At 31.8% G+C, this 24672-nt stretch overlaps 3 protein-coding genes across 4 annotated transcripts; 2 read left to right on the top strand and 1 right to left on the bottom strand.

Moving 5' to 3' along the window:
- Positions 1–421: 421 nt before the first annotated feature.
- Positions 422–2964, top strand: LOC124921411 (tubulin alpha-5 chain-like). 2 transcript variants are annotated; one of them, XM_047462073.1, is made up of 6 exons: positions 422–718; positions 1021–1235; positions 1316–1515; positions 1616–2124; positions 2442–2564; positions 2647–2964. In XM_047462073.1, the coding sequence occupies exons 1-6, from the start codon at positions 606–608 to the stop codon at positions 2855–2857; spliced, it is 1371 nt and encodes a 456-aa protein (XP_047318029.1). In that variant the 5' UTR covers positions 422–605; the 3' UTR covers positions 2858–2964. The 2 variants fall into 2 exon arrangements, with proteins under 2 accessions (XP_047318029.1, XP_047318028.1); XM_047462072.1 differs by having other exon boundaries at positions 428–718; positions 2442–2964.
- Positions 2965–3088: 124 nt separating this feature from the next.
- LOC124922852 (ethylene-responsive transcription factor ERN1) lies at positions 3089–3853 on the bottom strand. The gene has a single exon (XM_047463533.1). It carries the CDS (start codon positions 3851–3853, stop codon positions 3089–3091), a length of 765 nt encoding a protein of 254 aa, XP_047319489.1.
- A 5193-nt stretch (positions 3854–9046) lies between these two features.
- LOC124921003 (transcription repressor MYB5-like) lies at positions 9047–10307 on the top strand. Its single transcript, XM_047461599.1, has 2 exons — positions 9047–9417; positions 9516–10307. The coding sequence occupies exons 1-2, from the start codon at positions 9110–9112 to the stop codon at positions 10096–10098; spliced, it is 891 nt and encodes a 296-aa protein (XP_047317555.1). The 5' UTR covers positions 9047–9109; the 3' UTR covers positions 10099–10307.
- Positions 10308–24672: the final 14365 nt, after the last annotated feature.

Below are 24672 nucleotides of genomic sequence, written 5' to 3'. Positions count from 1 at the left end.
CTCACTAAATTCTCTCTGTATATCACTCTTCTATTTATATATAAATATATAATGTCAAATCATAATTAATAAGAATATTATCTATTTTCTAAAAGTGGAATTATTCATTATGAACATGCAAATGTTTTCAAGGTACATTTATAGCATATTTATCTAAAAATGAAATAATAATAATTTGGAACTACTGATCTTGTTTCTATTTTTTTTTATAATTAGGTATAGATTTATATAGTTGGATTAAGCATATCAACTAACCAATCACAGCTATGTATATATTATTAAATGATTAGAATTAAATGTAATATAAATATAAATGGCAATTTATGATAAACATTTAATCATAATTTAAAATTGAAACTTTTATAATTAATTATTTCTCTTTCCAAATTACTGAAATCAGATATATAGAGAGAGAGATGCGTTTTGTGATGGCGATTGATACAAAGCAGCGTTTTAACTGAAAGAGGTGGGTGGTTCTTCACAGCATAAAGACCAGCGTTTTCTCAAAACCCAGAACGCTTACAGAACGAGAGTGAAAGCAGAGAAGAGGGATCTTAGGTTTACTACATAGTTTGGTGTTGAATTGATCGGTAGAAGAAGAGAAGATGAGAGAAATCATAAGCATCCACATAGGTCAAGCTGGGATTCAGGTCGGAAATTCATGTTGGGAACTCTACTGTCTCGAACATGGCATCCAGCCTGATGGGTTGATGCCAAGGTAATTCATTTTACTTGCTTTTTGCATACCCAGTTTCCACCGCATCTGTTTTTCAATCTTATGAACTAGGGTTTTACTTTTTTTTTTCCAAATTATCGACCTTTAGCTCATGTTTCTAAGCTCTGTTTCCTTTCAGAGCTATATTTATGTATTCATAGATAGTTTTATTATCAATGAGACAAATATGTACATATTTCATTTCCAAATCGGTGAAACACTGTGCATGAGCAAAAAAAAATGAAAACCTAGTTTGCTTCTTCTGTAATATGATACCCTTTCACAGATTTTGTGTTTGTTTGCAGTGATACATCGGTGGGTGTTGCACATGATGCTTTTAACACCTTCTTTAGTGAGACTGGTTCAGGGAAACATGTCCCTAGAGCTATATTTGTTGATCTAGAGCCAACTGTTATTGATGAAGTTAGAACAGGGACTTACCGTCAGCTTTTCCACCCTGAACAACTTATCTCTGGCAAGGAAGATGCTGCTAATAACTTTGCAAGAGGTCACTATACAGGTAAAGATTGTAGTTTTATGCATCATTGTATATTATGATTTATGGTTCGAATGTATAATGTTAAAATGTAAAATGTGTAGTTGGGAAGGAGATTGTTGATCTTTGTCTTGACCGAGTGAGGAAGCTAGCTGATAACTGTACTGGTTTACAAGGGTTTCTAGTTTTCAATGCTGTTGGTGGTGGTACTGGTTCTGGGTTAGGTTCCTTATTGTTGGAACGTTTGTCAGTAGATTATGGAAAGAAATCTAAGCTTGGTTTCACCATCTATCCTTCTCCACAGGTATGCATGCTTTTAGTCATTTCCTTTTGTTCCTAGTTCTTAGTTCTTAGTTTTCTTCTTTGGTTTTATTGTAATGAGATTGATTTACATTGCTTTGCAGGTCTCAACAGCAGTTGTTGAACCATATAACAGTGTTCTTTCAACACATGCTCTCCTTGAGCACACAGATGTATCTGTACTATTAGACAATGAGGCGATTTACGATATATGTCGTAAATCTCTAGATATCGAGAGGCCGACATATACCAATCTTAATCGATTGATATCTCAAATCATATCATCACTGACAACCTCCTTGAGATTTGATGGAGCTATTAACGTTGATATTACAGAGTTCCAGACTAATCTTGTCCCTTACCCACGTATCCATTTCATGCTTTCCTCTTATGCACCTGTAATCTCGGCTGAGAAAGCTTACCACGAACAGTTGTCTGTCCCCGAGATTACAAATGCTGTTTTTGAGCCATCGAGTATGATGGCCAAGTGTGACCCTAGGCATGGTAAATACATGGCTTGCTGTTTGATGTACCGTGGAGATGTTGTTCCCAAGGATGTTAACGCTGCTGTAGGAACTATTAAGACTAAGCGAACCGTTCAATTTGTTGACTGGTAAGAGATCCCGATCCAGTTAGTAATCTAAAAAGAAGTTTTATTATCTAGAATTTTGAACTGAAGTTGGGGGGCCATGTTGTCTTTGTAGCTTTTTTTTTTATATTTTTTTTTAAAACCACGGTTGGTTTGTTGGAGTAAGCTAATGCGATCCCTCCATAGTTGTCATTGCCCCCACTTCAATTAGGGTGTTCTAATGTGATTTTTTGGTAGCTTCTTCATGGGAATAATCCTTGGTCAAAAAGAAAAACCCTAATGATATCATAATTCAATTTAATTATTCTTGGTCACATCATACATATGTTACATTATTTCAGGTGCCCAACTGGGTTCAAGTGTGGAATAAACTACCAGCCTCCGACTGTCGTCCCGGGAGGGGACCTTGCGAAGGTACAACGAGCGGTGTGCATGATCAGCAACAACACCGCAGTTGCAGAGGTGTTCTCTAGAATTGACCACAAGTTCGATCTTATGTATGCGAAGAGGGCATTCGTTCACTGGTATGTAGGTGAAGGAATGGAGGAAGGAGAGTTCTCTGAGGCCCGTGAAGATCTGGCTGCTCTCGAGAAAGATTATGAGGAAGTCGGTTTGGAAGCTGTGGACGAAGAGGATGAAGTTACCGACTACTGATAGCCTGTGGTCGTTTATGTATGGTTCTCTTGCTTATCTTGTAATCAATATTCTACGTTTCCACGTTTCCATTTGTGTATTTCTAGTTTCTACTACTCTGTAGTCTCTTTGAACTCTTTGATTCATGACCGTTTCTAAATAGGCTAAAGTCAACTTGTCTTTGTTGAAAGTTGAAACATTAAGCTTTAATTATTATTATTCCATCCTATTCTTCTTCTTCTGGCATTATCATAAATCATAACCAGGAAATAGGAATAATAGTACCCAATTCAAATAATTGACCAGAAACAACTATAACACAAAGAGCAACCTCAAAAAGAACAAAAAAAAGACTTTAACTTGGGCAGAACATTTGAGACAACATTGGAAGATCCAAAAAAGCATCATGGAATTGGAAATTCTCCCAATACTCATTATTCATGTCATTGTCCATGTGGGAGATCTGAGATTCAATGATCCCACCTTCTTGTTGATCCAAACAGATATTATTGTTGAATTCTGGCGCATATCCGAATGAGGATATTGGTGATGACGACGACGATGAATCATTGAATTGAGTCAAACCCAATTCGTATGATCCTATGTTGCAGTTGCTTAAATCAGGTCTGTAGGCATCACAGTAGATGATATTATTATAATTGTAGTTGCTGCTGCTGCTGCCATTACTACTACTATCTTGTGGACTTGTACTAGCCAGTGAATAATTTGTCGGGGTGACGATGGTGGTGGTGGTGGTTTGATTAGAAACTGGTTTTATATTGATGGTCGTGTTGATTTGTTTGGAACTGGCCTTCTTTTTGTTGAGAAGGTTCCTGATCTTGAGAGAAAGGGCAGGATTTGAAGGGGGTGAATGATTGGAGGAGAGAAAGTTGGTTCGGGCATTCTTGCCGCGGAGGAGACAGGCAGCCTCATCGTAGGCCCTAGCTGCTTCCTCCGCTGTATCAAAAGTTCCGAGCCACATTCTGATCTTTTGAGTTGTGTTCTTGATCTCAGCCACCCATTTCCCAGATGGCCTTTGTCTCACCCCTACAAATTTGCTCTTCATATTAGGGACCTTTTCCTCCTCCTGCTGTTGTTGTTTTTGGAACTGAATTTCCATGATTTAGTTAAGATAGATAGAAAGTCTGACTTTGTACAATGGAGACAATGGTTTGTTCTTATAGGTCTAAGGCTAAGTGGGAGGCCTGTCTTTATGTTTTTGTCTTATTTTTTATATGGAAATTGAATTTGTTTAATAAATAATTACTTGGACTGATTTTTCAATGTATTTGTATGTGAGAGAGAAAGGGACTCTGAATAATATTATGTCATCAAAGGGGCCATCTAGGGTGAGTATTTTATTTTTAATTAGTTTTATTTGAATAAATAAATAAAAATAATAAAAATTTATGGTAGTCACGTTGTCTCTTAGTGACAAGTATCAACTTTTCAAAATATTTGTGCCCAATTTTAAACCATGTTATAATATTATATAATGTCAATAAACTTATCTATGTATAACTTTGATTTTATAAACTTTGAAATAATATCTCTTTCCACACTATACATACAGAAAAATGATATATAAATTGTAAAATCATATTAAAAAACAATTAATTATTATAATTATTTAAAAAAGAAGAAGATAAAACATTTGAGAATTAGTATACATTAATGACATATATGCTTGGCAGAAAGAACCTGGACATAAGACTTATAATAAAATGAGTTGTTGATAATAATGCATCCCATCACATCATAAAGAGAGTGGGACTTAATTTTTAGTTTTTTTTTTGGTCAAAAGGGTTTTTTTGAATATTGTAAATGATGATTAAGAAATGTTATAAGCATCTTAATTTACACTAAATGACACAAAGTAGCTGCCAAGTGGGTACTTTTTTGGCCATCAACACAATTATTATTAATTAGCAGCTAATCAAATATTCAAACATTGAAAATAATGGAATTAGAAAAGGATTAACAATAATATGTTCTTGGGTTCTTCTATTTCCTCTATATATATCTAATTTGAATGAAAAAGGTGCATTTTGGAGTGTTATGAATGTTAGGCCTGCTGTCTGTCACTTGTAGTCTGATGATCATGACGAAAGATAGTCCAATTTTGTTTATTTTTTTCTTATAAAAGAAGAGGCCAAGAATTGTAAAAGTGGAATCTTTTTAAATTTGGGCAATTGCTCTCCCATGGTATCTATCTATTTTCTTTGCACACAAACAAACAAACAAAAAACCAACCAAAATGACAAACAAAAAAACAAACAATCTCTGGTCTTTTGATCAATTGAATTCTTAAAGAGAGACATGTAATATTATACTGTTATTACACACTTTGGTGTTAGATCATTTGTGGTTTCAAATCTCAAAGTGAGTAAAGAATGCAAGATTTGAAACCAATTGGGTGATGAGAAAAGATAAACATGAGACACCAATAATTGAGCCACTTAGACACATATAATAACTACATAGAGTATTATAAGTTTGTGGATTATACAAGGAAAATTGTCATAAATTATGATCGGGATTTTTTTTTTAAAATAAAATAATTACATTGTTACTAACCCAGTTGTAAGAGTCGGCTTAAAAGACCAAAATATCACGAGTTCGATTAATCTAAAAACGTTTTGAATTGAAACGAGACATGACCGTGGGGTATCATACTAATTCTCCTTATTTAAAAAAAATACATTGTTCCTATTTATATATATTTTTATCTTTTTAAAATGGTCCGAATATTAAGAACGCAGTCCAATACCCGTGAAATTTGTGAATTAAAAAATCGGTTCACACTCTATAACTAATATATATAGACTTTGTAAATAATGATTTTGCTTTTTTTGATTGGCTTGAGCCCATATGTCCCTATAAAGACCATGCCTACTTCCATGAAAGAAATAATAATAGAAAAATGACTATCCAAGCTCGTTTGAAACTATAAGCAAAAGGAATAAAAACTTTAAAATTTGAAAAAAGTTTAATCAATTTATATTGTAGGACATGTTTACGACTTTACAATAGTGGATATGGGCCTAAAGTTGTGTTGAATTTTTTTTTTTTTTTTTTAGCTTTTGCCATTCCATAAAAATATGGAATTAGGCCCAAGCCAATAAAAATTAAAATATAAGGGTAAAGAATTAGAATTAGAATTAGAATTAGAATTAGAATTAGAATTAGAATTAGAATTAGAATTAGAATTAGAATTAGAATTATAATTAGAATTAAAATTAAAATTAACGTTCAATTCCAGCTATGAAATTAAAATTCAATTTTTATGTTTGGAGAAACTATAAATTGTAATTTAATCACATTTTTTATGTTTAGGATATAAATAATAAAATTAATTTTAATATATATTATTTATTTTATTAAAATATTGATTTGACATAACCAATTATGATATATAGAGTGTTAAAAGATTTAGTAAGTTTTAATTTTTATTAAAAAAAATATCGGTTTAACATTTTAACTTTAAAAATTAAAAAAATAAAATATATTGGTTCAATATTTTAACTTTTTAAATTCAAAAACAAAATATTGGTTGAACGTTAACTTCTTAAATTATATATATATATATATATATATATATATATATATTCAAAATGTTAACTTACTTAAAAAAAAATATAGATTCAATATTTAAACATTTTAAATTAAAAAAAATATCAATTAAAAACTTTAATCGTGTTTTCAATGATAAAATATTAAGTTGTTTAGTTTGAAAAAACATAAAAAAAAGTTTGAAATTACAATTTCAACATAAAAAGAATGGAATTGAGAAATATAAAATTACACTATATTAAATTTTATTAAAATTCTAATTCTTAATATTAAAGGTTTTACCAAACTTAAGAGTTGAAATTGGACCCTCTAATTTCAATTCTAATATCAATTTCAGCTTACAAAAACACACAAATAAAATTGTCATTTTAAACTAGTTAAATCTATAATTTTAAGAAGTTAAGATTTCTTACTCAAAATATTAACCACATTGATCCGGTCATTCATATAGACTGTTTTGGGTCTAATAATATTGAAAATTAACTATTAGAAATATTAATTTTAAAATGATAAATTTGTCAAGTGTTTTAAGATTAAATGATGAATAAATTAAATAAAAATATCTAAATTCCAAAAATATAGGTGTAAATTACTTTAATAACATATAAAAATATAATACAAAATTTTAATATAACAATTTAAATAAAAAATAAGACCATTTTTTATTTTCATTTTGTCTAGACCTCGATCAAATTTGGGCAGTCTACCCAACAAATTTGAGTGTCATTATCTTAATTAATTTTATTTTCATTCAATGAAATATGACTCCCAACAACCTCTTTGAACGGGGGTTTGGGATGGGTAAGGAATGTGGAGGGTGATATTGATCAAACATCGTAAAGAGGATTCATGGAAATTCATTTTTCTTTTAAATTTATTTCTTTAAGAACTATTATATATAACTCTACTTAAATAAGGCCTTATTTTTTTTTAATATAAACATCATCTAATCCTCTCTTTTATAATTATATTAATCAATTCTTTAATTAAAAGATTAAAATATCAAAATATTTTATGATTATATATCTTTTAAATATTTACAAAAATAAAATAAAATATTTTTTCAAAATTAACACTAATCTAAAATAAATATCTAAGAAATCAAAATGAACATAAAAACTTCAAAGTCATACTTGAAGACATTTTACTTAAACTATGTTCATTTAGTATAGAAATTCAACTTCAAAACATCTCTAATAATTTCCTTGAATAGAAATTTGTTCATTAATTTGTTAGTTTTAAATTTATATTAATAAAAATAGTTGGTTATTAAGGATATTGTCCAACAAAGTAGGAGGGTGAGTTCAGTATGTTGGTAACCACCACGGTCACATCACATCAAAGTCTTCTCCTTATAATGTATGGTTATATATATACCATATTAAATGATCATCTTAATTCCTTTTTTTCCTTTAAATTATCTCTTTCAAATTAAGGAAATTTATACATACAAAAACATATAACTTAACTTTATTTTTATATATATATTCCTTTCCCCCCTTAAATTATGTCTTTCAAATTAAGGAAATTTTGTTTGTGTAATTTTTTAATACAATTTATCATCTAGAATCTTATTTGGTTGTTTTGATTATTTTAAATGTTATTTTGTATTATTTATAAATTAATATTTTATATATATATATATTTTTAATTAATAAGAATTAACTATAAAGAAATTTATACATAACAAATACATATATAAAAGAACTTAACTTTATATTTATATATTTAAAATGATTGTTTGATAGAATTTGAGTAAGAGAATGAGAGAATGATCTCCTTTTTTTAAACCTTCATGATACATATCATTCTCTTTCAATTTTTCTTCTTTACTCTCTTTATATATATATATATATAATTTAGTTAATAAGATCATTCTAATTTTCTCTCTCTTTATTTAAAAAAAAAATAAAAATTGTTAAAGCATTGTAGAATATTTTTTTCATCACTCAAATTTGAATTAATGATGTATTTTTTTTTGTTCAATATCACAATCTATTTAGCATGTCATCTCGGCTTTTTAAAATCTGAATAATACTCCTAATATTTAATGAGTGGTCTTGTTGGTTATACCCTACAATCGGGTTGGTGACCGTTTTTTGAGTCTTTACAACAAAAGAGATGATACCGTTGAATTTGGAGTTTTCTTAATTTTTTAAAAAAAGTTCTTGAATTTAATCTTAAATGTTATTTTCTTTTATTGTAAATTAATATTTTATATTCAATTCAAATAAATTTAATGAGAATCAATTCTTTATATATATAAAAAAGTTAATAAGATGAGATGGATGAATTTTCGATTTAATTATTTAGTCAATTTTATGCCTTTATTGTTGGGTTCTTGCAATAAATTAATTTTTTTTTTAAAATAAGCTAACATAAAATTCCAGTTATAAAAACAATCTTATGGTAGTTTAAATAATAAAAATATATGTTCAACTGATTAAAAATGACGAATTTAAAATTGGGTGCTGTTAAAGGGTTCATACCAATTTTTAGTTTTAATATAATTATAAAAATAATTCACAATGGTAATTCAAATAGTAAAAATAAGTATTTTAAGAGATAAAAATCACCAATTTAAATCATCTCTTACACCTTAAATTCTCTACTTTTAAATTCAATTTATATATATTTTTAAATGAGTGTAAAAAAATTAGAAAATGAGCATCACTCATTGTTATAGAATTGCCAAAACACATGATAAGAGGCATATAAGTCAAAAAAACATTTCACAAATCTCATACCAGTTTTGTCTAGAGAGATAAAAGGAAGTGAACATTCTTGACTTAAGAAAGAAGGAATGAGGAGTCCGGCATCAGCATCGGCATCGGCGGCGGCAAACGGGAGAAAGTCGACGGCGTGCTGCAGTAAGGTTGGACTGAAACGAGGGCCATGGACGGCGGAAGAAGACGAACTTCTATCTACTTACATTAAGAAAGAAGGTGAAGGCCGATGGAGAACTCTCCCACACCGTGCCGGATTACTCCGTTGCGGAAAGAGCTGCCGCCTCCGTTGGATGAACTACCTTCGTCCCTCCGTCAAACGCGGCCAAATCGCCCCTGATGAAGAAGATCTCATCCTCCGCCTTCATCGCCTCCTAGGAAATCGGTATTCATTCATGATTAGGGTTTCATTCAATCTAGATTTTTTTTTCTACTTTATGTCACATTTTGCTTAAGATCTAGATCTTGTGAAATGTTTTATAGGTGGGCTTTGATAGCTGGGAGAATTTCAGGAAGGACGGATAATGAGATAAAGAATTATTGGAACACTCATCTTAGTAAGAAACTTATTGGTCAAGGAATAGATCCAAGGACACACAAGCCACTAATAATATCTACCAAGCAAGAAGATCATCACAAACCATCTTCTTCCTCTAAGGTCATTTCCATTTCAAAACCTAGTAACTTAACTCTCGTCAATGGAAATAGTTCTATTGTTATCGATCGTCCACAACAAAAACAACAACTCGAAGAAAATAGCATTGACGAGAACATAGACTTTGGTAATATCATTGATGGTCACATAATTAATAATGACGACACATTTTCATCGTTCTTGAACTCGTTGATCAATGAAGATATATTCAATAGCCAAGTACTAAATGAATCTAGTGGAGCTTTTTTAGCCAATTCATACGATCACACATCATTGATGAACGCTAATGATCAAGTTTCCATCTTTGGAGTCGGGTGGGAGGCTCCGATAATGTGCTTAGATGATCCGTCTGTAATCAATAAGACAAACAATTCTGAGAGGATTAGTATTGATAATGATGATGTTAATTGATCATAATCAATGGAAGTGGCTATATATTGATAATATTCAAGCTCTACTACTTTCATGCTTCACCAGCTTGATTGTCATGCTGGAAAATTATGTATTTATTAAGGGTTATGTACCATAATGTTTTCGTACTTATTGCAGCACTATGTTTGTTTGTTTGTTTGTCATTTTTGCTTTGTAATTTCATGTTGTTGTATTATTATTATTATTATACTTAATTCAACTTTGTTTGTTTCCCTTGAACTACAATATTATAATTCCTTCCGAATTTAATAACTTATATATATTCATATATTTAAGAGATCGGAACCTTGCCTTATCATCTCTAACTCATATATTAAAATCAGAAGACTAAGACTCAAAAACAAAGAACATGGTGATGTTTGATTGAGATTTTATAATTTTTCAAGAAGTATGTTTTTCATGGTGAAATTGTGGATAGGCTTGTGAGACAACAGATCTGCCCGGTTTTGTTTGTATAGTTATTTTTCAATTTGGGTTACGACCACGGTTAATCTGATCACACGATTAAAAAAAATGATTAAACTATTTTATTTCCTTATTTTTTATGTTCTTTAATTTAGTTTGAAAATTAGGTGACAACATTTGATTATTTTTTATACAATCTTTTATTCTGGAATACTATTATAAATTGGTTAAGAATTTAAGAGATTGATTGATATAGGGGGGTATTATTAATTTGAAATAATTTTCAAATAATCCATAAATTTAACATTAGTTATAAGTGGTCTCCACAAGGGATATTTTAACTGACTTGTAGTTGACAGTACTGACTCAACTACCATTCTTTTTGCAGTATATATGTGATTAATTGGTAGATAGAGCTAACCATTAAAATTGGGTACCATCTACACTTGTTTGACTATTTTGCCCTCTCAAATGTCTAAGTCCTTATATTTTAGACCCAAAATTAAACAATAAAGAGGGCATACCCGTAATTACGTACTATTCATTTCAAACTACTTTTGAACACACACTATTATAGGTAGAGGTGAGAAAAAAAAAACAGGTATGAATTTAAATTCAATTCAATTCATTGTCTTCATTTTAATTTAAGGCTTTTCTCAATAAAAATCGAAACACAAATATCTTGTCAGCTGAGCTTTATATAATAGGTTATTTTACATTCTTGAAATTCAATAATTTAGTCCAGTGTCAAAAAATGGTTAAGAGATCAAAAGTCATGTATTCGATTATCACTTATAACGCTTTAAGTTGAAATGGATGTATAATTGTAGGGTCGTGGTAGAATCTCCATTCAAAAAATTAAAATAAATAAATCTCTACTAAGGTTTGATAGTATAACTTATTTGAATCGGTAATGTGAATGTGTTTGATACGTTTAATTGCTTCATATCAAACTTATTCTCAAAACGCTTAAGTATGGTTAAATTTAATTAAACGTACTAGCTTATTGCTAAAACTAACTTATTATAAAATGACGAATTATTCGTGTTTATCAGCCGAATCAATATAGTCCTAAGTTTATAGTTACAATCTTTAGTAAAACTTTTTATTTTATTTAAGTTTTAGTTGATAAAAATAATAAATAAAAATGTCTAATTTTGTTGTAGGATAAAAATTTCTTACAATTTTGTTTTGATTCAATTTATATATATCCTATATATTTTAATTTTAAAATGAAAGTTTATAATTTTATTTAAACTAATATTTTTAATTAATTTAACTTTTTCAGATATAACTTACTTAGTTTAACCAACACTATAATTACATAAAATATATTGATATTTTATAATTTAACTGAGAATGATAACTAATTTCAACCAAGCAAGTTAGAAAAAATTTAAATAGTCTATTCTTCTTGGATATTTGGTTATATTATTCATTAACAGATCAATTTGAAAATAAAAATGAATAATTTATATGTACTCATTCTATTTTTAGTTCAAATATAAGTATATTGTTTCTGATATTTTTTAATGATTAAGTTGAGGTGAGATTATAAAAGTGAATGATGTGCTATCCTTCTAAATAAAAATAAAATAAAATAGATATATGGATAAAAATATAAAATTAAAATGATGAGAGAAAAGGTAGAGAAAACCATAAGACTCATCCAAATTATATTGTGAATAAAATACTTAATATTTGTTTCAGAAAAAAAGAACATTTGTTGTATCTAGTCAAAAATGTTGAAAAGAAATATGTATGTTGTATAGTTTCATTTTATTTGTATTGATGACTAGCTACTCATTATTTATTATGTAATGGTTGGTTAGGTGTTTTTCATGATATTTGTGATATTTACAGGTTATAGTCTTACGAAATTAATAAAGTAAAAAATTATATATATATATATATATATATATATATATATATATATATATATATATATATATATATATATATATATATATATATTATAGAAATCATTCTGATTAATTTAATACAAAATTTATACTTAGAGATATTTTCACTACATTAAGGCTTTGTTTTGTTAGTTTTTTTTTTAAAAATAATTTCAAAAAAACTAATACTTGTTTTTCCATGTTCACTCGTCTCACATTATTTAATTAATCAAACATAGACCTTTTGTTTTAATTTTTAAATAATTTTATATTAAGAATTAATATCTTTTAACTTTTTTAACCAAACAATTATACTTTTTAAAATTCAGTATATAAAGGTGAATCAGAAAAAGAATTAGGTTTTTCAAATAATAAAATTTGGAGTATAGAACTCTTCATGGTTGAGCTCTTATTAACTACAAGGATTTTGTTAGGTTATTTTTATGCTTTTTTTTAATTAAATAAAATTATTATGACACCTGTTTCAACTCAAATCGCTTTTATTTGAAATTAAATCCGTGACCATTTGGTCTCTTAAACCAACAATTATTACTATATTACTTTAGTGGGGTTAAGTTTTTTCTTATACATAGTGCTATTTGTGATATCATTAATAATGTAATAATCATATACTTTTGTTTTCTTAATAAAACCCGTTACATTTTAACTAATTTTTAATTATTTTTAGAAATTCAAGAATGATAGCCATTTTATATATGTATGTATACAAGAGTGTATTTTTCTTAGATAAAATAAATGTATTATTTCTTTTTAGGCATAACAACATAATACATTTCTATGGAAATATAACATATTTCGATCAAATTAAAGAATAAATAAATGTATAAGAATTTTTGTTGAATCACCACTACATAATATATTGTTTACAAACAAGAAATTAAAACGAAAGAAGAAGAAGAACCATGAGAGAGAGAGAGAGAGAGAGAAGAGAACCTGCTGGCGTTGAGTGACCGGCCGTCCGGCTGCCGGAAAAGCATGATTGATCTTTGATAGGGCTGTCGGCCGGGAAGGTGGATATAGCGTTTCTGGATTCTGAAGGTAGTTTTTGAATAGAGAGATCTGGAATCTGACCTTCAATTGATTTCGCACTTTCAATTCTATAACCTGCATGTCGAGATTGACCAGTAGATTCCCACCTTCCGTACATTTTTATTTTTCAAATTCGAAGATAAATATATAATCTAATTTATATTAATGGTAGATTTATGGGATTATTGTAATAGAATCTGATTTGACTAAGGTTTGCTAGAATTAGTTAGGTTGAATTATCAATTTTAGTTTTTAAATTTAAAGTTTATAAATGTAAAATATATAATGATAATTTAGTATTTTATAGTGTTAATTAACCAAGTAATTTATGGTTTGAGAAAGAGAGAAATGTAATATAAATTCTTTGTTTGAATTTAAGAAAAAAATTCATTAGATTAGATGTATCTATTTTATAACTATCTCATTTATATTATATGTATTAATTATTAAAAGTTTTAAGTAAACATTCTTATTATTAAAAATTAGTTAATTTTTTCTCTCATTATTTTATTCATATTTTCTTTTTGAAAGTTAAAACTTTTCATTCACTCACTTAATTGAAAAAATCTCGACTTCGTGGATAAATGAGAACATACAAATACTAAGTATGAGTAAGTTTGTGAAAAAAAAGAAGAGAAACACCCACACAAATGCGAAACACTCATCCCATAATCAAAGAAAAAAAACATCCAACACCCAAAACAAAGAAAAAAAACATACAACAACCAAAACAAGCAAACATTTTGGCGAATACAAAATTACATGGGTAATTAACAACATAAAAATTATTTGTGATTGCAAACCTAATTTTGGCCCATATGAGCGAATCAGAGGGGATGTATAACCGTCATTTAAAAGCACCTATTGTTCGGTCTTGTAAGTCCAGCTCAATTAGGCACTTAATTAAACAAGAAAATCCTAAGATGTTATTCATTAATCACTTTTAGAAAGAGATAACATTCTGCCGTGAAAATAATTCTACTAAAAAGTAAAGAAATAGAGGAAGAAGAAGAGGAGGCATTAGAGATCTCCTTACCTTTATAACATTCAAGTTCTAATTTCTTGTTGTCTTATATCTAAACTTTCTTAGTTCAAAATGAAATTAGTTTTTTCTGTTTGTATACCTCAATTTTATGTTTTAAAGTTGAGAATAACATTTGTATCAGTTTCTTGTTTATAGTGAAATTTGTCGATTGACCCCGTAGTTTTTTACCTTCAAGTTGAGAGGGTTTTCCACATAAATCTGGTATTGTTTTATTGTGTTTGATTTCCTATTTTAGATTTGGATAACATGTGCATTTACTCATCTCATATCGATTGATTACAATATAAAAGTATTATTCGCTTCAAAATTCCCAACAAGTGGTATAATAGTTGTTAGGTTTATATTTTGAAGAGTGCTTTTGTAGGTTGAGATGGAAGGCAGTAGCATAATGATCTTGTTGACAAATAATAACTGGAAAATTTGGAAATCCAAAATGGAGGATATACTTTTCTACAAAGATTTGTATGAACTGGTTAAAGGAAATAATGCGTAGCCAAAAGACATGCCTGGCACTGATTGGACAAAATTGAACTAGAAAGTAGTCGGCACAATTAGACTGTGGCTTGATGATAGTGTATACCACAATGTAGCAAGTGATAAGAGTGCACATGATTTGTGGAAGAAGCTGGAGTCATTGTATGAGCAAAAAACAACAGGTAACAAAGCGTTTCTAATTCAAAAATTAGTAAATCTGAAATTCAGAGAAGGTACATGTGTTGTTGAGCATTTAAATGAGTTCTAGAGCATAATTAATCAATTATTAGGGATGGAGATGACCTTAGAAGATTAGCTACAAACTTTATTGCTCTTGGGATCATTGCCCGACAGTTGGGAAACCTTGGTTGTGACAGTAAGTAATACAGCTCTAAATGGTGTGCTTACTATGAGTATAGTTACTAGCAGCTTGTTCAATGAGGAGACAAGAAAGAAGTTAACTAATACAAATAGTGCAAAAACCTTAATCACATAGAATAGGGGAAGAGCTGAATACCGACAACAATCAATAAACCATAACAAGTCTAGAGGCAAATCAAATTATAAGGGAAGACAATATTATCAATGTGGTAAAGAATTTCACATGAAGAAAAATTGTAGAGCATGAAAAAGACTACAAAATGAAGGCAAAATTTAGAAGAAAGATGATAAGAACATAAATACAACAACCACAGTAATTGCAGAGGATGTAGTGATTCTTTCTTGTAAATAGGAACAATATCTACATGTAGAAGGTCACCAAGGAGTTGAGTGGATAGTTGATACATGTATTTGCTATCATACTACATCGAATAGAGAGTTCTTCACGACTTACAAGACTAGAGATCTTGGTATAGTGAAGATGGGTAATACTAGTCACTTGAGCATTGTGGGTATTGATGATATTTGTTTGCAGACAAAGTTGGGACATTAGTTAACACTAAAAGATGTGCGACATATTCACGATTTTCTTCTAAACTTGATATCAGGTGATGCATTGGAAAAAGATGGATTCAAGCATTACCTTGGTGGTAGAGAATGGAAGCTTAGCAAAGGATCAATGATTGTAGCATAAGGGAAGTCGTTGCACTCCCTATACCAAACCCATGTGAAGATACTCAGGAATGGACTGAATGCAGTACAAGCTGAAAGCTCTTTAAATCTGTGGCATCAACGTCTCAGCCACATGAGTGAGAAAAGGCTACGAATTCTGGCGAGGAAGCTTCGCATCCTCTCAACCAAAGATGAAGTTCTGGATCTATGCGACTACTACCCATTTGGTAAGCAACACAGAGTCTCTTTTAGTCAAACATCAGAAATGAAACATAATGTGTTGGACATTGTTTATTCAGATGTGTGTGGTCATTTTGAGGATGAACCATTGGGTGACAATTAATATTTTCTAACATTTATTGATGATGCATCTAGAAATGTGTGGTTTTATTTTATGAGAATGAAAGACCAAATATTTAATTACTTTCAAGAGTTCCATGTCATGGTAGAAAGAGAGACAAACAATAAGTTGAAATGTCTTCTCTCTGATAACAGGGGAGAGTATACCTCCAAGGACTTTAAAGCATATTATGTAAAATATGGAATTCGACATAAGAAAACAGTGCCTGGAACTCCACAGCACAATGGGGTGGCTATAAGAATGAATCGCACCATTGTAGAAAAGGTGAGATGCATGCTGAAGATGACAAAGTTGCCAAAACAGTTTTGGGGAGAAGAAGTTTGCACAACTTGTTATCTCATAAACATGTCACCCTCTGTTCCTTTGAAGTTTGAAATACCAGAAAGAATGGTTTAAGAAAAATATTTCATACTCGCATCTAAGGGTGTTTGGATGCAAAGCATATGTGCAGATTCCAAAGGAACAAATATCCAAGTTGGATGATAAAGCAATTCCATGTATTTTCTTTGGATATGGAAATGAGGAATTTGGGTACATATTATGGGACCCATAAAAGAAGAGAATTGTTAGGTGCAGAGATATTGTGTTCTTCAAAGGATAGAACGGGATGAATCCATAAGTCAATGAGAAGTCATATAGAATTGATGAGTCCATAGAACTCATACCAATTCCTTTACATGTACATTCAACAATAACAAATTAAGATGAACATAGTGAAGATTCCATTAAGAAAATCTCTAACATGAATTGTTAGGATCGGCGACACCAATAGAGACGGGAGTCTGGCCATTGATGACGACTTCGGATAAACGGTTTGATAGAAATCCTGTTAGGGATTAATATCTCTTTCTATTTTTCGCAAATCCTTCGAACTCTTGAAACAGATTCAAGTGCGGAAATGTTTGTCGGATTTGAAGTTTTGAACCAATGAAAGATGAATGACAGAAAGTAAAGAACACAAGAAGTTGTTTATGGATGTTCGGAGCAAACTCTCATACGTCACCCCTTCTTCCAACCACCGAAAGGATTCACTATAATTCTTTGAATCAAATACAGTTCACTAATCTAGCTAACTCTCTGTTGAACAAAACAACCTTTGTTCAACTTACAACATTGAAGTTTTCTCATAGAAAAGACAGTATGTAATACAATGTATTCACAGCTAGATGATAAGTGAGATGTTTGATTTCAGAAACTTTCTTGAAAGAAAAATGAATGAAGCAGCTTTCTCTCTATTTCTTGTATTTTTCAGCCTGTAATTTTTTCGTTGTCTTAGGCATCAATTTATTCTTGAAAAGCTTCAACGGTCAAATCCTTCTTTTGGACACATGAAGCAGCTCTCTCTCTATTTCTTGTATTTTTCAGCCTGTAATTTTTCCGTTGTCTTAGGCATCAATTTATTCTTGAAAAGCTTCAACGGTCAAATCCTTCTTTTGGACACATGTCATTTTTCCGTTGGATGTACTATTCATGAGGTACTGGGTAGTAAAACAGAAAAATATTCTTGAGATCGTGGTAGTACAATGCAGTACAGGCAATTTGAATTATGGCATACGTGGCGGTTATTCATTTGTTGAGCTCTACTGTCAGCTGCCTGGAAGACTCTGTTGCCAGCTGTTTGGAAGAGTATCTGCCTTTAGATGCCTATCTGATCATCTTAGTCGTTCATCTAATTAGACGCCCCCATCTGATCAATCTATTAGACGCCTCATCTCGACCGTTCATCTGATTAGACGCAATCAGTCTATTAGACGCCTCATCTCAGCCGTTCATCTGATTATACACAATCAGTCTATTAGACGCCTCCATCTAACATTAGACCCCATGTCTAACCACACTGGTTAGACTACACGTCTAACTTTCTCTTTCTAGACTACACGTCTAACTCCATTAGTTAGACTGCACGTCTAACCACACGTCTAACATTAGACGTTTTTCATAAAATCAGTCTAACTCCGCGTTGACTTTCAGCTGTGCCTGCAAATTAACAAAACTCTAATTATTAATTCAGCACCTGGTGAGATACGAACCCAGGTCACCTCTATGAGAAGCAGGCATGCTTACCACTACACACCACTTAAGATGTTGATATCTAAATATATATTTATATATTTGATATGACTAACAATTATTGAACTTAGATTTATCCAAAACTATTTCATCAATCATCAAATCAATTTTTTTTAAATCAATTAAAAATTTTAACCCAACAATCTCTCCCTTTTTGATTATTTAAACTAAATTATCAAAACCAGTTTAAATATTAAAAATTTTCAACCCAACATGAATGATAATAATTATGATGAGATTATTTATGATACTCCTGAGGGGGGAAACATCATCAAGAGGAACCAGAAAAGCTCTCATTAAGAAGGTCTAAAAGAGAGCAATAACCTTCTAAAAGGTACCCTTCTTCAGAGTATATCCTATTGATAGAAGAAAGAGAGCCAAAAAGTTTTTTAGGAGGCACAAGTTCATAAAGACGAAGCTAAGTGGAAGAATGCAATGGAAGATGAAATGATGTCATTGCAAGAAATTAGCGTATATGAGCTGGTGGAGCTTCCTAAGGGCCGAAAGACATTGATAAACAAATGGGTGTTCAAGATAAAGAGAGATGAAAATGAAAAAATGATGAAGTACAAAGTCCGACTGGCTGTAAAGGGTTTTGGACAAAAACAAGGCAATGACTTTGAGGAGATTTTCTCACCATTGGTAAAGATGACTTCCATTCGTACAGTGTCAGGTCTAGTAGCTAGATTAGACCTTGACCTTGAGTAACTTGATGTAAAAACTGTATTTCTTCATGGTAATTTAGAAGAAGAGATCTACGTGGTGCAACTAGAGAGATTTGAAGTGAAAGAAAAAAAGAACATGATTTTCAAATTGAAGAAGAGTATGTACGGTTTGAAACAAGATTTGAGACAATACTATAAGAAATTTGACTCTTTTATGATGAGTCATGGGTACTAGAGAACCAAGGCAGATCCATGTGTTTACTTCAAAAGATTTTCTAATAGAAAATTTCTAATCCTTTTACTTTATGTTGATGATATGTTGATTGTAGAAAATGATTATTAAATAATAGCTATGTTGAAGAATGAGATGTCCAAAATATTTGACATAAAAAACATGGTCCAAGCACATCAGATATTATGCATGCAGATTACTCGTGATAGAAAGACCAAGAGACTTTGGTTGTCACAAGAGAAGTACATTGAAAGGGTGCTTGAGAGATTTAGCATGCAAGGAGCAAATAAAGTAAGTTGTCCATTTCCTATTCATTTAAAATTGAGCATGAAGATGTGTCCATGAATAGATAAAAAAATGATGAAATGGTGAGTGTGTCATACTCCTCAGCTGTAGGGAGTTTGATATATGCAATGGTTTGCACTAGGCCATATATAGAGCATGTAGTTAGTGTGCTAAGTAGATTCCTCTCTAATTTAGGAAAACAACATTGGGAAGTAGTCAAGTAGATTCATAGACATTTAAGAGAAACATCTAATTTTCGTTTGAGTTTAGGAAATGGTAAAATTGTGTTAGAAGGTTACACATATGCTAATATTGCTGGAGATCTGGATCACAGAAATCCACTTCCGATTATGTGTTTACTTTTGCAGGGGGAGCTGTGTCAAGGCAATCCAAGTTGCAGAAATTTGTTACTTTGTCAACAATAGAAGCATAATACATTACATCAACTGAATCTAGTAAGGAGCTATTGTGGGTGATTATATTTCTTCTAGAGCTTGGTATACAACAAGAACATGCAATTATTTTCTGTGATAGCCAGAGTGCCATAGATTTGAGCAAGAATGCTACATATCATTTTAGAACTAAACATATTGATGTGAGATTTCATTGGTTAAGAGATGTAATAGAAAACCAACAGATGAAACTGAAGAAAATCCACACGGATATGAACCCGTCAGACATATTTACAGAGATTGTTTCAAAAGACAGATCGAACTTTGTTGTCGGCTTGTCGACATGAATACCAAGTGATGACTTGAATATCGATGTGTCTCTCTCCATGGGTTGGAGGGGATGATTGTTGGGCCTTGTGAGTCCATCCCAATTATGCACTTAATTAAACAAGAAAACCCTAAGATGTTATTCATTCTATCAGTTCTAGAGAGACATTCTGCTGAGGGACAATTCTTGATAGGATCGGCGTAATCGATAGAGACGGGGGTCTGGCTATTGATGATGACTTCGGGAAAATGGTTTGATAGAAATCATGTTAATGATTTACATCACTTTCTATTCTAAACAAACCCTTGCAAACTCTTGAACGATTCAAGTGCATAAACGTTTTCTCAGGTTTGAAGATAAGAACCAAAGAATGAGAAGATGGCAGAATGTAAATGACACAATAGTTTGTTTATGGATGTTCGGAGCAAAACTCTCCTACGTCACCCCTTCTTCCAACCACCGGAAGGGTTCACTATAAGTTTCTTAGAATCAAATACAGTTGCACGATTAGCTCACTGTTGAACAGAACAGACTTTGTTCAACTTACAATATAATGAAGTATATCACTTAGCTAAAAAAATGCTTTGATTTTAACTCTCTCTTGATAAAAACACAGTAAATCAAGAAAGAAACTCTTTCGTATATCAGCTTGTATGTTCGCGTATAATTCTCTGAGTGTCGATAGATCGATGATTCATCCGCGGTCCTTGAGGATCTTTAAATAGAGACCAGGTACCAACGGTCAAATCTTCCATAATGACACGTGGCGAGCTTCCATTGGAACGCCTCCATAGTACACAACAGACTCTGAGCACAGGATTGTGGCCGTACCAATCTGGTAGTCCGCCAAATATTCTTCTAGGATATTCCTGCAAGAAACAAGTAGTGGGAAGAATATTTTCTTACGTTGCATTAATCAATTGGTTGTAACTGACTGTCATACTGATCTTCACTAGAAAGTGGAGTAGGAGTAGCATACAGCTAGTTGATCGTGGGTAGACGGATGCTAGCTTCAAGCAACTGCTTAAGCATGGCATTAGACGTTTTTCACTTAGACTGACAAGTCTAATGGAATTAGATGCCTACGTCTAATAGCAGGATCCATTAGACCACCTAGTCTAATGAGATTAGACGACACATCTAATTACGGTTACCTTCAGACTAATCTGAAGGAGTTAGACTGCACGTCTAACTCTCATACGTTAGATTGCACGTCTAACTACGCATCCCTTCAGACTAATCTGAAGGAGTTAGACTGCACGTCTAACTCTCATACGTTAGATTGCACGTCTAACTACGTATCCCTTCAGACTAATTTGAAGGAGTTAGACTGCACGTCTAACTACACATCCCTTCAGACTAATCTGAAGGAGTTAGACTACACGTCTAACTACATATCTGTTAGACTGCACGTCTAACTACGTCTCTGTTAGACTGCACGTCTAACTACGTCTCTGTTAGACTGCACGTCTAACTACGTATCTGTTAGACTGCACGTCTAACTACGTATCTGTTAGACTGCACGTCTAACTACGTATCTGTTAGACTGCACGTCTAACTACGTATCTGTTATACTGCACGTCTAACTACGTATCTAACTCTATGCATCTAATGACCAATTAGTCTAATGAGTCTCATTTAGACTTAGTCTAATATAATATGTTTTCAATACACCTGCACCAAAAACGATTAAACGACATAAATTAAGTTTCATACACACTCATCATCAAAATTCCAATTGTCAAAATATTTTGACACTTAGTCAAAATAATTTGACCCAACAATTCTGGTTGAGGTTAAGGACAAAATTACTAGTATCAAGTTCTAACTCGCTATTGCATATAGTAGAAACTCAAGAACAAAAAGGAGGTTGCTCTAGAGATGTCTTAAGAACTGGATTGATAACGACAAACATTGGTCTGTTATAGGTGATTTCAATGTCACAAGAAATGTGAGTGATCAAAGCCCGAAGTCGAATATAACCCAAGATAGATTGACTTAAACGATTGTATTAGAGACATGAGATGTATTGAGCCTATCAATTCTGGGAACTTATTCACATGGTCATCAACCCGAGGAGATAGGAAAATAAGAAAGAGCAGAATTGACAGAAGTTTGATCAACAAGAAATGGATTATTCAATTTTCGAGAAGCCAACTGCACATTTTGAATTTGGGTATATCGGATCACTGTCCCATAAAACTCTTCTGGGAGAAAGAAGATAAGTTTAAGCGGTCATTCAAGTTCCTCAATTTTTGGATGGAAAACGACAATTTTAAAGATATATTGGGTAGAGTATGGTCATAAAACATCAAGCGTTCAAAAATATTTAGGGTTTTGAAAAAATTAAAACTTCTCAAGGCTCAACTTCAAAGGTTCGACAAGAAAAGGTTCAACAATATTTCCAAAAGAGTTCAGACAGTCAAGATTGAGTTAGAAGATGTCCAAAGAAGATTACTTGGGGGAGACGGTGAAGAGAAACTTAATGAAGAAGAAAAGGTTACCCTAGGTAATTTCAGAAAGCTGAGTTTATTAGAATAGAGTTTTGCAAAACAAAAGTCAAAACAAAATTTGCCCTCTCTCGGGGACAAGAACACATCATTCTTTTATCGCAAATGCATGGACAGAAGTATGAGCAACAACGTATATAGGCTGATGAATAATGATGGCAAGCATGTACAAGGGCAAAAAAACGTTCAAGATCTTGCTATCCAATTCTATAAACAGCTTATGGGAACCAAAAAATATCAATCGAGTTATTTGAATACCCTTTATCAGATCATTGATAAGATGATATCAACGGAAGACATCCGTGAATTAATAAAAGGGGTTACAAGGGAATAAGTCAAATTGGCTATGTTCAACATCGATGGGAACAAGAGCCCGGACCCAAATGATTTCAATGCTTAATTCATTAAGGAAAACTGGTCGGTTGTAGGTCACAACGTCACAGGAGGGGTTCTGGAATTCTTTAAGAACAGAAAGATGCTCAAATAATGGAACACTACGGTCCTAACTCTAATTCCAAAAAAGTCAGTTCCAGAAAAGGTTCAAGATTCCCGATCGATTTCTTACTGCAATGTAGTTTATAAAATAATTTCTAAAATTCTTTCAAAGCGCTTTAAAAATAGCATAGGTAAGATAATAGGTCTAAATTAGTCTGCATTCATCCCCGATCGAATGATATCTCATTATATTCTACTCATGCAAAGCCTTCTCAAAGGTTATGGAATTTTTTTTTACCCTGAGAGTGGCATTCAAAATAAATATCAAAAAGGCCTTCGATTCTGTTAGATGGGAAACCATTCGGGATTTCATGGTCGTATCTGGTTTTCCTATAATTTTTATTGAATGGATTTTGCAATGTGTTTCCACCTCCTATTTTGTAGTAAGCGTCAATGGAATCCACAAAGGCTACTTCAAGGGTGAAAACAGAGTGAGGTAGGGGGATCTCCTCTCATCTAACTTTTTTGTCATCATCATGGCAATCTTTGAGAGCATCTTTACGATGTTCCACAAGAATCGACCATACATCTTTACCCATTCTGTGAAGAAGTGGAGATAACACATTTATGCTTTGCTGACGATTTGTTCATTCTTGCACATGTAGGCGTTGACTCCATAAAAATTGTAAGGGAAGCGCTAACATTTTTTTCTTAGATTACAGGTTTGACTATCAACGAAAACAAGAATTTAAAATTTTATGGTGGAGTAAAGGAAGAAACGAAGGCAAACATCTACAACATCATGGGCATCACAGAAGAAAACTTTCCAGTAAGATACTTAGGAATTCCACTCATGGCAAAACAAATTCAGATCTCGTAGTACAGACCACTGATCGAGAAAGTGAAGATCTCAATTTTCGGTTGGGCATCAAAGAAACTTACATACACGGGAAGAATTGAGCTGGTCAAAAGCGTGGTAATGAGAATCATCGGTTACTAGTCATAATAACTCATGCTCCCAAAGAAGGTAATGATAGAACTTGACACGCTTATGAGAAACTTTATTTGGGGTAGCAGCGAGAGAGGAGGGAAGAATGTTAAGTGGACCTCACTTTGCAAACCAAAGGAAAAAGGCAGCATATGGCTCAAGAACTGTGGAATGGAACAAAGAATTGATGTACAAGCACCTATGGACCATCGAGAGAAAACATGAATCACTATAGATCAAGAGGGTCCACACCGGTTTATGAAATACGAATCAAGCGTTTGGACAATCAAAATAAGCGAAGGTATGAGATGGTCATTAAAGAAAATCCTTAAGCTAAGAAACAATATTGTAGGACTTTT

Source organism: Impatiens glandulifera, chromosome 1 (genome assembly GCF_907164915.1).
Source record: "Impatiens glandulifera chromosome 1, dImpGla2.1, whole genome shotgun sequence".
In the NCBI taxonomy this organism is placed as follows: Eukaryota; Viridiplantae; Streptophyta; class Magnoliopsida; order Ericales; family Balsaminaceae; genus Impatiens; species Impatiens glandulifera.
Note: the sequence above shows the minus strand (reverse complement) of the source record. Positions and strands in the feature narration are given on the sequence as shown.